The following is a 13,945-nucleotide window of genomic DNA, read 5'->3' on the forward strand; positions in this document are numbered from 1 at the left end:
TACATTGGACAGGCACTGATTTAAAACTGAGTTACACCTTGAAGGCTTGCTTCCCTTCTTCCTGCCCTATTTTCTTACTCTCTTTCTCTTGCCTCCCACTCCATCCAGACGGAAAATAAGGCAAAAGAGGAAGCCAAAAGGACCCAAGACGGCATCGATCCAATGAATCTTGGGCTCAATAAACTCAGGATCCTGCCACCTCCTCCTCTCCCAAGCATTCACACAATGGGACAAAACCTCCCACAGGTGGTGGTACCAACTAGTCCAGGGGCCAAGGTCGGTTTCTCTTTGCAGCTCTGTATTCTGCCCTCACCCCCGCCCCCCAACCCCTGCCCAAGGTGACAGGATCCAGAGAAAGGTGCAGGGCCCATCTTGATACGATTTCCCTGAGGGGCAACGAATGGGAGTGGCTTTTGAAGGGGAAGGCAAGGGGAGCATGGCAGACACAGCTGGAGAAAGAGGGGGCAGAGTGTTGACATAAGCTGTGTGTGAACCAAGGAGACGTCATTCTCCCACCCACAGAAAATGCAGCCTTGTGTGTCTGGAGTGGGGCTGGGTCCAATCTCCCTCTGAGGATGACTGTTTACCAAGGCCCCAGGCTCCAGGTCTACCTGAGGGAAACAGGGTTTTTTTTTGTTTTTTTTTTTCACATTTCCAGTTTTGTATTTTTTAAAAAAATGGAGTTGGCAGTTGCAAAAGCCCGGAGGGTTTTCACAGCAATTATTCTAAACAGTTAGGTGGTGTCTATTAGCTGAGAACGGGTTACTTTTTTATCCCCTCAAAAAGAAAACAATATGCCACTGTTTGAATACCTAAAAGGGCTTAACTGCTTGCTCCTAGAAGAGGTTCTTGAGGTTCAAAAGCACGGTTGGAATTCCTCAGCAGGGCCCTACCTGGCTGCAGTCAATGGCTTGAGTGGCACTGACTGTGGTCCAGCGGGAGCCCCTTGACCAAGTTGCAAGGAATGCGCCCCCTCCTGAAGAACTCGTGTCATTCCTCCTACAAGCATAGCCCTAGAAGGCAGGTCCATACCTGTGCACCTCTCAGGGCAAGGGACGCAGTGCCATCCCCACCCATTCAGTCCTCAATCCCTAAATGACAGGATCCTGACAAGGGCCCTCAGCTTGGGGAAAGGTGTGGTCGTGCCAGAGCCCCTCCCAGTCCCGGGGCAGGGACTTACCTTACTCTGCTTTCTGTCCAGATAGAACTGGTGCTGGCTAATGGCCATGGCCCAAATGGACTTGATTAATGCTGGGCACGCGTACCACGTATGCACCGCAATGCCACTGTGTCCAAATGTCCTCCTCGTCACGGAAGCCCTGGGAAAGCAAGAATCAGAAGGGTCAACCATGTTTATGATGAAGAACTCCACTGGTCAGCCAACAGCTTTGATCGAGAGCCCAATGGATCCTAAATGCCCTGCCGTAAAGCTGATGAGCTAATCTTTTGACTTACTGGCTTGTTAGGGTACAGAACTGGGCCAAGTCGCTGCCTTGTCTGGGAGAAGATGGGTCATTCTAGGTCATTGGACAGCCCTTTCTGGTCTTCAGCTCCTGGCATTGGGCCAGGACAAACTTCAGAGATAGAAATGTCCTTTATGAAGCAGGCAATGCTGCCGATGGTGAAGGGTGAGCAAACTGTCATCCGGATGTGACAGGCCACAGCCTGCAGGGAAGTCCTGTGGGAATCAGGACTTCTTACGTTACTCTAACTCAATGTTCCTTGAAAGAGTTGGTCATCAATTTCAATACATTCTGAGGGCAGAGAGGGTATAAAGAGTCAGGAGAGGGAAGGTGGAAAGAGGGGTGTGCCCAGTCAATCCCTCCCAATTACCCCACTTCCACATATACACTTATGGAGGAGATACAGAAAATATACGTGTGGAGTAGAGAGAGGCAATCAGGCTTTGAAAATGAAAGTAGAAACACGGGTCCCAACATAATACATCACATCAGTGGCAAGGGGGAAAATGGTTATATGATCGTGTTCTCATTGAAGTATACTTTATTACATAGGCAGACTATGCAAGTGAAATGTGAGAACATGTGTTTTCGTGTGTGTGTCAAGGTGATGGGACAGTGGGTGGGGTATCTGATGTGTACGTTAGAAGAAAATGTGTGTTCTCAAGATTAAGATAATCTAATTTGGAAAAAATTTAGGGTAGTCAGGACTTCTAAATAATCACTTTTTTTTTTCATGGCACCTTTGCCCTTGAAGAAAATTTAAAGTTGCTGCCATCGCCTTCCCTTGGGGCCTAAAGATTTGACAGTGGTCTTCAGACCCACTTCTAAGGAGAAATTCAAATCTGGTGATTAGCGATATGAATTTAGGCAGGGTATTTCTCCTGCTGGTTAAAACAAAAGAGAAAATGCCAGCACACGAAAGGGTACATGGTTGAAAATAATGGAAAAGGAGCCAGTGAGGGAGTGAGGAGGAAACCCTCACAAGTTTCTGCAGATTGAAGAAAGAAACTGTGATCTAAACGTCCATTTTGGCTTCTACAGCAATGGCTGCTTCTAGGAGTAAATACATTTTTTGTTTCTCCCGAGGAAAGTAACTTCAAATGTATTTTAGTGAAAGTAGTGAGAGCTGTATCAGGCTGGACGCTTCTCTTTTTCAGGTAAGGTGCCAGAGGAAGAGCGAAGAGGCTTTCAGGTCTGGGTGGTTCCAGATTATTCCCAGGGGCACCTAAACCAGACACTGCCCCATTCTCCTGCCCCATTATTAATTTATCTCTTCCACACATCTTTCCCTTCAGGCTCTTCCCACCCCACCCACTTTTCTGCTTTTCCCAAATCTTAGAAACTGACTATTTTCCCGGCCTAGAGAACCGCATTGAGAACGGTTAGGGTACACGTACAGGAGAACAAATCCCATGGCATCTTCTGTGATTCCACCCATGCTCATCCACTCAGGAAGCACCCTCTGCCCTGAGTGACTCCCCTGTCCCTGCCGTGTCCCATGCATGACACCTACATGCCATGATTCTGTCCTGTGCTTGCCATCCTATTACTTCGGTTCTGACTCCCTTCCTGGATTGGGGGAGGGGCTGACCTCTGAAGCATCCCCACATCCGGTCCACTAGATTTGTCTTCGCTGCTCCAAATAAACAAGGCCACAGCAAATAGGTCCCCTCACTGAATGTAAGGAGCGCCAGGAGGCCGTGAAGACTACTCACTGCCTTGTGAGGCCACAGAGCAGGCTTCTAGCTTTGTCCCTGCCAGTAACCGGAAGCAATTCCCTTTGCCTGCCTCAGCGTATTTGGAAAAGGTGTCTTTAAAGCTGTAGTCGATGTGCGTTCCCACCTCTGACATCAGAAGCGACCCCTCCCTGGCTTCTCCTAGCCTCCTGTCCCTCCCCGCTTGCCTCTAGACTAACAGAGGCTATTTTCCTCCAGGGAACATGGACCCGCTCTGTGCTCAGGCTGCTTCCGGCTCCTCACTTTCTCTTCTCTCTTCTGCCCAACTGACTGACATCTTTGTCCTCCTGAGGGCCCATCTTGAGCTTTGCTGGTCACCCTTTAAGGTTCAACTCAGATTTCTCCTGCTCAGGAAGCCTCTCCTGACCAGCGTGGCTTCCGGTGACCTTCAGCATTTATGGCCTGCGCCACCTGGCACGTCGTGTCTGCTGACTTGTGCACAGCGCAGCAGTAAGGCACGTGAGCTTTAGAGTCAGATTCCCTGGGTGCGAATTCTGCTTCTACCACTTACTAGCTATTTGTAACCTAGAGCAGGCCACGTCTTTCCTCTGTGCCTCAGTTTCCCACGTATAGAACAGGAACACTAGAGTACCCACTTCCTGGGGTTACAGGGAAGACCCAATGAGAACAGTGTTGAGAACAGTGCCTGCACCCGGTGAATATGTTCCTTCTTCTGCCTGTCTCCCCAGATGCGCTACAAGTTCTTTAAGGGCAGTGGACCCTGTCTCCATGTGCCCAAACACAGAAGCTACCCAACAACTATGAGATCGATCACTTTTGATTAATAGGTGAAAAGCCCATGTAATAGTAATGTGTGAGGTTTGGACCTTTCCTATATCCCTGGGCATTGGGTGAGCAAAGGGAAGGGAATTTACACACACAGCGACCCATGCAAGCATTTGTCCAATGCACCTGAGTTAGCAGAATTCCCAACAGAGCACAGGCATGAAGAGTCCGTCTCGTCCACATGCTTGGCCCCTTAGACTCTCCTATCTCTAGTTTTCATTCTATCCAGCATCCCCTTGCTGCATCTGAGCCACTGTGGCAACATTTATTTCGCTCTCTTTACATAAGTTTCCCCTCCTCCCACGTTCCTGAAACTCTGGTCTGGTACAGTTCACCTGGACAAGTAACGGTGCCTTCCTTCCTGGCTGGACTGTGATTTTCGGTGTCTCTCCCTCCCCCACTCGCCCTGCACAAGTGGGTCCCTACTCATAGGAAGCAGGGTCTGGGGACTGTGAGACCCCTCACAGGTTCTTGAGAAAAGCTGGAGAAGCCCTGCTTCTGCTCAGTGCTACCGTGCATCTTCATCTGACTGCCGGGACACAGCACTAAAATGTTCTCTGCTTGAACGTCCCATCCAGTAGTGACGGTGGGGCATGGGTTGAGCTCTTCCCCTACCCAGAGGGGCTGTTTCATGCAGATTACACGTCAGTTATCACCGGCTGCAGGGATAGACCACACACAAGCCTTAGACTGTGTCTCCTGTCCTCAGCTCTCCGAGAGGCACGGCAGTTTGTTCCTAAGCGCCTAGAGGCCATGTGTGAGAGGGGCTGTGTCAACTCCTCACTCCCAGGCCTGGGCGGGGGAACCAATGGCTCCTAAAATCCACATTTGCTCCTCTATAGAGTCTGATCTTCCCTGTCTTCCCAGGACTGCCTTCTTGCTGTAAATCCGCTTTTGGACTTATCAAAAGCGATTGATTCTTAGGTGTCAGTACTGTTTTCACGGAATTTTGCTGCTGTTTCTGGGCTGCCTAAACTCCAGGGCCACCAGCAGACAAAGAGAGGAAAAGCAGCCGGTGCATACTGCCCCCAGAACCTTCCACGCAGGGCTTACTGCACTGCAAACGGGGACCCTATTGTTTGGCATCTGACTCGGAACACCGATTTTTACACAGTGCTGCCTGGGATAAGTACGGTGTGAGGTGGCGAGGAAAAGAACTGCATTCCTCTTGCGTCCACCCCCAAGGCTAACACCTAACACTACCGCTCACAGAACCAAGCAATTTAGCTCAACTGTTTCACATGCAAATCACTTTGGGGGCAGACTATCCGACCTGACACATTTTCAGAAGCTCTGAGGAGCCAACATTCAGACTCTCCTCTGGCAAAGAAAGGACGCAGCCCGCTGCCCAGTTAAATTTGGTGTTGGTGATGAAGAGCTACAGACCTTCCCTTAAATGCCCGGCATGTAAAGACAGCTCCACACATCTGAGCATGTAACACGTGTAGGCAGACGCGATGATTGTGGAATCGCTAACTACACACACACACACACACACACACACACACACACTTGAACCCACCACGTCTATCAACATACACAAAACAAAACAAAGCTTTACGTCTGATTTGACCTCTATTCTCTATGACCACCCATCCTCCCCCTGCCAAAATGAACAGCAACAATGACAGCACAAAAATAAGAATATAAGTAATATGCCGGGGGGGGCCATGGAATCCCAGAAGAAAAGGACTTTCCTAGCTTACCTGCGTGGGTCATGAACTTCCACAGAAAACTTCTTTTCTCTGAAATACAGGTTTTCCAACTGTCTCCACTGGAATATCTGGACAGGAAACAATGCAGTTTAAATTCAGGGGTGGTTGGTTCACGGCCCCGTCCTCTCTTTATTACTGAACTCGTACAGCTGGTAGTTTCCTTATCAAAGCAAAGACTGCACAGTTGTTTGCGCCTCCTCTGGCTCTTAACACACACACACACACACACACACACACACACACACACACACACTCACACTCACGCCGCTCTCCAGTTCAAAACCCGGCAACGTGGGTGTGGATTTTCCTGCAGGTTTTTCTGAACAGGAACAAAACCAGTTCTTTTCAAGTTGTTGCCAGCTGCTTTGCCTTTGTTGAGTTCTCCTAGACAGTTCCCAGCTCTGCAGACTTTTCCCTCCAAGGGGAGGGGAGAGCGGGGAGAGCAGCAGCGAGAAGGCGGGCTGGCGGGAGGGAGCCGAGGAGCGAGTGCTGAGCAGTAGCCTTCTGCGCGGAGGGCTGCCTGGGGCTTCCTCCCTCCAGTGCTGAAATGGGGAGGCGCTCAAATTCCCAGCCTCCCACCGGGACTCCACTTCCTGCCCACTAATGTGTGAGCGCTCCGACTCACCCTGGTGCTCTAGCAGCTCAGGAAGCTTCTTCGCGTAGGGCGGGGGCTGCCTTGACCTTATTTTGGGGTAGGCAACTCAAGATAACAATACGAGCCTGTCAAGCCCGGGCTTCTTTCTGCAGCACAAAGAACGCCAAGGGTCCTGCTGCAGCCACCACGGACTCGCGCAGGGAGGGTGAGAAAGAGTATTAAGGCAGTTCGGAAATGGGGGCAGTAAGGAGGGTTTCCAATGGCCCCCTCCTCAGGCCCTGGTGGGCATGCCTCCTTCCAAGAGTTAGAACCCTTAACTAAGAAGTTGACTGAGTGACTGGGAGTAATTAAGGCTGCAGCACTGCTCTGGGAGGGGGCTGCCTTTCCTAACCCTCTGGGAGATGTCAAAGAGGTTCAAGTTATGCACACATTATTTATATTTATACTCGATGCATACTGCAGCCCTTCCGTATATTTAGAATTTGAGTTTATTTTTGCTCAGAGACGGGTACAGTAAGAACCCTGCCCTTTTCTCCCATCCCGGAGTGGCTGACCCCTTCCAGGGTCTTGCCAGGGGCATATAATTTTCAGTTTCTTCCTAAACCCAGAACCTTCTCATCTGGGGCTCCTGACTCTCTCTGACCTGCTCACGGTCTCCCCTCCTTAAACATGTGATGCCAGTTTCCCCAGTCCCGTCAGCCCCACCCTCCCAGGCCCAGGACACTGCTAGTCAGGGCCTGGTCAGAGGACTCCACCCCTTTGTCAAAGGGGCTGGAATAAAAAACGGTTTCTAGAATGGCTGCATTCTTTTCTCCTCATAACCTGCTTGGCAGAATTTTATGCTTATTTGTCTTGCATCATCAGTAGAGAACCTCTATCCTCCTGTTTTACAGAGCCACCTCCTTGGCCCACAGCTCCAAGTACCCGACACTCTGAAGCCAAGGGAAAATGCCATTTTCTTTCCCCCTTTAGGGGTAATTCCAAGTGGGTGAAAAGAAAGTTCAAGGAAAGCAAGTGACCCAAAGCCCTGCACTGGCTCAGACAGCTTTGTGTCAGGTCACAGACGAAATGCCATCTGAGGAGAGGTGGTATGACTCAAAGGACAGGTCGGAGTCTCAGCTCCCAGCTGATGCTCTGCTATACTAAATCCCTCCATGAAAACACCCAGAGTTCCTCTCTGACCCCAGGTTGTTAGATATTTATAGACGTTCCACCTGGACTTACAGACAGCCCGGAAACGGAAAGCACCAGAACCATCGGATCCTGACACCGACCTTACAACCTGGACGTTGCACGCATACAGACTAAAGTGGCCAGGCACACAGTCTCTGCAGCCTGTAGGCATCTGTTTGAATCCAGGCTCATCTACATCCAACTTGTATTTCTGCTCTTAGGCAAGTGACAGCACTTCTTTTAGCCTCAGTTTTTCCATCTGTAAAATGGTAAAAATGGCCCCTTCTGGGTATATCTCAGCAGCAACAGATGCTCAGCACAGCATCGAAACAAAGTAAGTGCTTAATGAACTTGAACTTAGACCTTATCATGAGTCCTGTTTGTTCTGACTTCTCCCAAATCATGGCAAATAAAAGCGTACCAAATTTATCCTTTTCTTAAATTTCCTAACTCAAGCCCTGACTTTGGGTTTTAAGAAAATACAATTTGATTATTTGCGGACTAGAAATCTCTAGGGAAGTGTACAGAATTACTCCCTGCCCCTCTCTCTTGTCCCTTTCCTCTGAAGAAAAGGGTGGATGGAAGGCAGTCCCTCAGGGACCCTCTGCCCCTGTGTTGCACCCACCTCGGCCAGGACTACTTCATGGGCATGTGACCTGAGAGCCCCAGGTTTAACACTCTGCTGTCACCATCTTGAAATTCTCAATAAGTCTAGATGGAGGGGCCCTGCATTTTCATTTTGCTCTGGGGCCGAAAACTATGTCCCCGGTCTCCATCTTTGGTCTCTGTTGGTGCTGGTGCCGCAGGCAGCACTTGGGGTAAGGTGCCCACCCTGTGCCTGCTGGGCAGACCTCCAGGAGCTTTCTCCTCTCCAGTAGGAGGAAAGTAAACCTGGTGTGAGCATGCTTGCAAACAGCTCTTGGGCCTTTCTTTCGGAGCCCCATCTGGCCTGGTGAATAACCCCTGAGTCAATCCTCAGAGGGGTTAGCTTCCTGGCAGCTCCTCCCTCCCGCAATCCTTGCAAAACAGAACACAAATGGGGACTCCCCTTAAAGTGCTCCTCATGCTGTTGCGGGGGAGAGCCTCACCTCAGCCAAAGGGCCCAAACCAGGCCATCTTGCTCTGCTGTGGGCCTCCCATGCACCCTCCCGCTGCCACCCAGGCTCTTGCCCTGGGCATGGCACCCCGGCTCCAGCCTTTCCCAAGGATGACATATGGCCTGTAGACATCTTCTAACAGGTGGCAGAGCTGTGGTTTCCCTTGTGTTTGCTGGAAGCAGGCTTCAAAAATTGTTTTTTACAAATGAAATACTGGGAAGGGAGGGTGGGAATGAGGTGACTGGGGGACAGTTTTTCAGGACAGGATGGCATTGGGACATTTGCAGGGTCCCAGGAACCGAAGAAGAGGTGTACATGTGCTAGCCTGATCCTTCCTCCCTACTTGGGGAGGGGAGGGTGGGTGGGAAAGTTTGGGGAGCAGATCTGTGAAATCAGTGGATGGGACTGTTGGCCCCCAGTGTGGTCACCCCTTGTTATAAATGCACTGTCTCTTCATGGAGGGCTGCATGTTTCTAGCTCTCAGGCCTCTGTGCCCCAAAGCTCAGAGGCCCTAGCTGCTAAAGCCTCCACTGAAGCTGGCAGCGTAAAAACAAGCAAATAAACAGAAGACGTTTGACCTTGCTTCCCCTTTGTAAACAGGCTACACAGGGCTCTGATGTGCTGGTTTTGGGGCAGCTGCTGACACTCAGTTTCACTGCAGGAGAGCCTTCCTTGCCCAGTGCAGCATCATAACCCTGCCACCAGTAAAGACGTCCTCCATGTACCTTGTGACTGTAAAGACCCATCAGACACAGGTGACAATCACTATGACTGGGCTGGTTCCCTTAGGATTCAGTGTAACTCCTATTGCCAATTACACCGTGGAGCTAATTAGAAGCTAAAACACATGGGCTATCAGTAATCAAAGGATTTATTAATTCATGCCTACTAAATCAAGGCCTCTCTAGTACACTTCATCTGGGCATCTTTAGAAGCTCTACAAATGTCCCTTCTTTGATCTTTCAGCATCCCCAAGAAGAGTGAGTGGGAAAATTTTCTTCTTGGGGAAAACAAGGCCCAGAGAAACTAGGGGACACTGCCTGAGGCCACACAGAAAGTCAGTGACAGAACCAGAAATACGAGTCAAGGGCACCTGGCCCATTACTCCAACCTCTAACTATGTTCCTTTCCACACAGGCCCACCAATTAGTGGGAAGAGTTCTTACTCACTAATGGCTGGTTAACTTTATGACTGGAATGATTTTTACAAATGAGCAACAGTGTGACTGTAAGTAGGAAGTATAAACCAAATCTTTGCAGTCCTATATAGTGGTTTTTCTTCCCCTTTATGCTGTAAATGTTAAATATTCTTTCTTTCTCTTCTTAGAGACCTGGATTCCTCTGGTGGTCTACAAAAGGACGTCTTGGTATTCAGGAGCTTTCAATCCAGGACTAACAAACAACAGAAACCATGATGAAGAACAACCTGAATAATCTGGGCTTTGAAAAAGAAAATAATTTGGGCTTGCACTGCAAACACGTGCCGAGAAACCATCCGAAGTGGTTTCAGTGAGACGGTGCCTGTTACCATCAGTGGGACCAGGGCTGGTACGAGAAGTGGGTTCATAGTTTCTGACCTAGACTTGGGATTCCCAAGGGATCACGGATCCTCTATTTCCCCTTTTGGGGCCTCGATGTCCTAATGTATAAAATAGGAGATGGGAAACATTTATTCAGAGAGCAAACAAGAGTGGCTAATAAATATCACTTTTGAGCCCTGAGTGCGACAGACTACATGTAAACACTTACTGGACAGGACCTGGTTACTGGATCCTATTAGCTGGTCTGTTGGATTCCCACATCCTGTGTACAGCTGAACGTCGGAGCAGGAAAGGGCTAATGTCCCCCCACCCCGTTCTGAGTGGGTGAAGGCACAGCATGGACAGACGAAGAGGCCTTGACTCCATGAGACTTCCTCCTTACAAATGTTTACTGAGTGCCGGACAGCATGTGGGTGGTGGTCGAGCTCTCAGAATCATGTGGAAATAAAGGCTTGAGAGGAAGCTTACTCTAGTGGCTCTGATTCTTGACTACGACTGCAGGGAGCCTTGTCTTCCTCCTATCTCTGAGGCTGAGTCACGGAGCCTCTTAATGACCTCTCTCTGAGTAACTTCCTGCTTCTCCTAGAGGAGCCACTATACAGAACTCCAGCAGCCATCTGGTCCAGCCTCCTCCTTCCGCAGATAAAGGAAGCTCAGCTGAGAGAGGTAAAGGGACCGGCAGAGTTTCAATAACTAACTGGTGTCGGGACACACTCTTGCGACTTCTGTCCTGGCTTCTTTCTAACACACCAGGAAGACTGGATGATGAGCGAGAACTGAGTTGTTTCAAGCTGATGGTTAAATAAATGATCACTCCTTCAGAGGCCGTTGGCAGTCTCCGTGATGCTGAATGCTTTCCAGATACCAGCAAGGAGTTGTCTTACAAGAATTAGACTTGTGACCAGGAATAGCCTCTGAGCTCAGAATGAAACATACTAACTAAAACATTTACTTCTTCATTTCACTTCTGCTCTGTTCACTTTCTAGAAGCCGGGCTGTCACTTACTAATCTCTAGGTGTATGTATAACTTCAGCAAATAAAAATGAGTTGCCACACATCTTGAGGGCTACAGGACAAAAGGAGCTGTCGCTAAACCCCAACTAGATAGTTTAGTTAAAATGTTAGTGTGCCACAGAAACTCCAGCCTGTGCGTTCAGAGAATATTATCAGGTGAGCCCTAATGAGGTTCTGCTATTATGGGACAACCAATTCTAGGGAACAACAGAAACAAGTACATGTTTTTAGTGGGTTAACACCATATGTCAGTGATTATTTATATCAGTTGCATAGGCATTCAATATATTTTTCTTTATGCTTAAAGAAGAGAGCAGCAAGGCCCTGAGGCTTTTGACATCTAATCCCATCCCCTTTCCAACCATTCCAGTGGGGTCTACTCTGTACAGCCCTATGCTACTAGGAAAATGAAGGACATGATGTCTAATGCATATTTATATTTGTAAGGAGCTTGCAATCTAGTTGCAAAGCTCTTTAAAAATATCAATATGCATTACACAAAGTAGACAGTATTCGTGATATAGTAATGAACTTCATCATGCAGTTTACAATCATCTATAGTTAACTGAAGAAGACACAAAGAAATGGAAAGATATTTCATGCACGTGGATTGAAAGAATTACATCGTTAAAATGCCCATATGACCTAAAGCAATCTTTAGATTCAATGCGATCGCTATCAAAATCCCAATAGCATTTGCCACAGAAATAGAACAAAAAAAATCCTAAAATTTGTATGGAACCACAAAAGACCCCTAAGAGCCAAAGCAATCCTGAGAAAAAAGAACAAAGCCAGGGGCATCACACTCCCCAACTTCAAACTATACTACAAAGCTATAGAAATCAAAATTATATTTTATTGATTGACAGTAAAACAGACACACAGACCAATGGGACAACTGTGTTTCCCCAAAAATAAGACCTAGCTGGACAATCAGCTCTAATGCATCTTTTGGAGCAAAAATTAATATAAGACAGCATTATATTATATTCTATTCTATTCTATTCTATTCTATTATATTATTTTATTTTATGTTATATTATAAGACCGGGTCTTATATTAATTTTTGTTCCAAAAGACGCATTAGAGCTGATTGTCCAGCTAGGTCTTATTTTTGGGGAAACATGGTAATTGAGAGCCCAGAAATAAACCCACACATATAGGGACAAGTAATTCATGACAAAGGAACCAAGAACATACAACGGAGAAAGAAAAGTCTCTTCAATAAGTCAGGTTGGGAACCTGGACAGTTACATGCAAAAGAATGAAACTGGACCACTACCTTATACTATACGCAAAAATTAACTCTAAATGGATTAAAGACTTGAATGGAAAACCTTAAACCATAAAATACAAAGAAGAAGACACAGGCACTAACTGGTTTGACTCCAACAGCAAGGAAACAAAAGAAAAATAAACAAATGGGACTACATCAAACTAAAAAGCTCCTGTACAACAACAACAAATAGACAACCTATTGAATGGGAGAAGATAATTTCAAGTCATACACCTGATAAAAAATTAACATCCAAAATATATAAAGAACTCATATAATTTAAAAAAAAAAAAAAAAAACCCCAAAAAACCCGGGCAGAGGAACAAATGGGCAGAGGAACCTAATAGACATTTTCTCAGAGAAGACATAGAGATGGCCAACAGGCACCTGAAAAGATATTCAACATCACTAATTATTAGGCAAATTCAAATCAAAACCACAATGAAATGTCACATCACACCTGTAAGGATGGCTATTATCAAAAAGACAAGAAATAAGTGTTGTTGAGGATGTGGAGAAAAAGGGAACCCTCGTGCATTGTTGGTGGGAATGTAAATTGGTGCAGCCACTATGGAAAACATTATGGAGCGTCCTCAAAACAATTAAAAATACAATGACTTATGACTCAGCATTTCCATTTCTGGGTATTTATACAAAGAATACAAAACACTAATTCGAAAAGACTTATGTACCCCAGTGTTCATTGCAGCATTATTTACAAGAGTCAGGATATGGAAAAAGCCTAAGTGTCCAATGATGGATGAATGGGTAAAAAAGATGTGGTGTATATATGCGCGCGCGCGCGCACACACACACACACACACACACACACACACACACACAACAGACTACTACTCAGCCTTCAAAAAGATGAAATCTTGCCATCTGTGACAACATGGATGGACCTTGAGGGTATTGTGCTGAGTGAAGTAAGTCAAATGGAGAAGGACAAATACTGTGTGACATCACACATATGTGGAATAAAACAAAAACAAAAACAAACTCAGATGTAGACAACAAATGGGTACTTATCAGAGGGGCAGCGGGTGGGGGAAGGGTGACATGGGAAAAGGGGCCACATGTATGGTGACGGATGGAAACCAGACGCTGGTTGCAAGCAGCTGCGTACAGATGCCAATTTATAACGCTGTACACCTGAAACTTATGTTATAAACCAATGTAATCTCAAAGAAAAAAGAAAGAAAGAAGTCATCCACAGTTTCTGTATCAGGCTTTTACAACTGCACGTTGCCGCACCCCCGTATTAAGCTGTGTCTTCTGCTTCTGTCTCAGATAATCACATTCATGATCATCACTCTTTCTCCACCGCTTCAGTTTCTCCCTTTTAGGGGCGAGAATGCTGGCTTGGAAGTCAAGAGGCCTCAGTGACAGTCCTGATCTGTAAGTCCCTCAGCATCTCAGCTTTCTTTTCTGTACAAGGCGAGGTGTGTCGTGGGCATTCATACAGCCTATGCCTGGGTATGAAGGTCAGCATTACAAATCCCCGGAATGTCCCACTGCTTCTCTTTGCAACTTAAAAAGAAAGTA

At 47.2% G+C, this 13,945-nt stretch overlaps 1 protein-coding gene across 11 annotated transcripts in view; it reads right to left on the reverse strand.

Moving 5' to 3' along the window:
• FRMD4A (FERM domain containing 4A) overlaps window positions 1-13,945 on the reverse strand; it is a 565,649-nt gene that overhangs the window by 60,402 nt on the left and 491,302 nt on the right. For all 11 annotated transcript variants that reach the window (XM_019738286.2, XM_019738288.2, XM_074324782.1 and 8 more), the window contains 2 exons: window positions 5,692-5,768; window positions 1,181-1,319 (listed from right to left, as the gene is read on the reverse strand). In XM_019738286.2, coding sequence (XP_019593845.1) covers window positions 1,181-1,319; window positions 5,692-5,768 — 216 coding nt within the window. The remainder of the gene's footprint in view (window positions 1-1,180; window positions 1,320-5,691; window positions 5,769-13,945) is intronic.

The sequence above is a fragment of the Rhinolophus sinicus genome, linkage group LG02 (genome assembly GCF_036562045.2).
Source record: "Rhinolophus sinicus isolate RSC01 linkage group LG02, ASM3656204v1, whole genome shotgun sequence".
Lineage (NCBI taxonomy): Eukaryota > Metazoa > Chordata > Mammalia > Chiroptera > Rhinolophidae > Rhinolophus > Rhinolophus sinicus.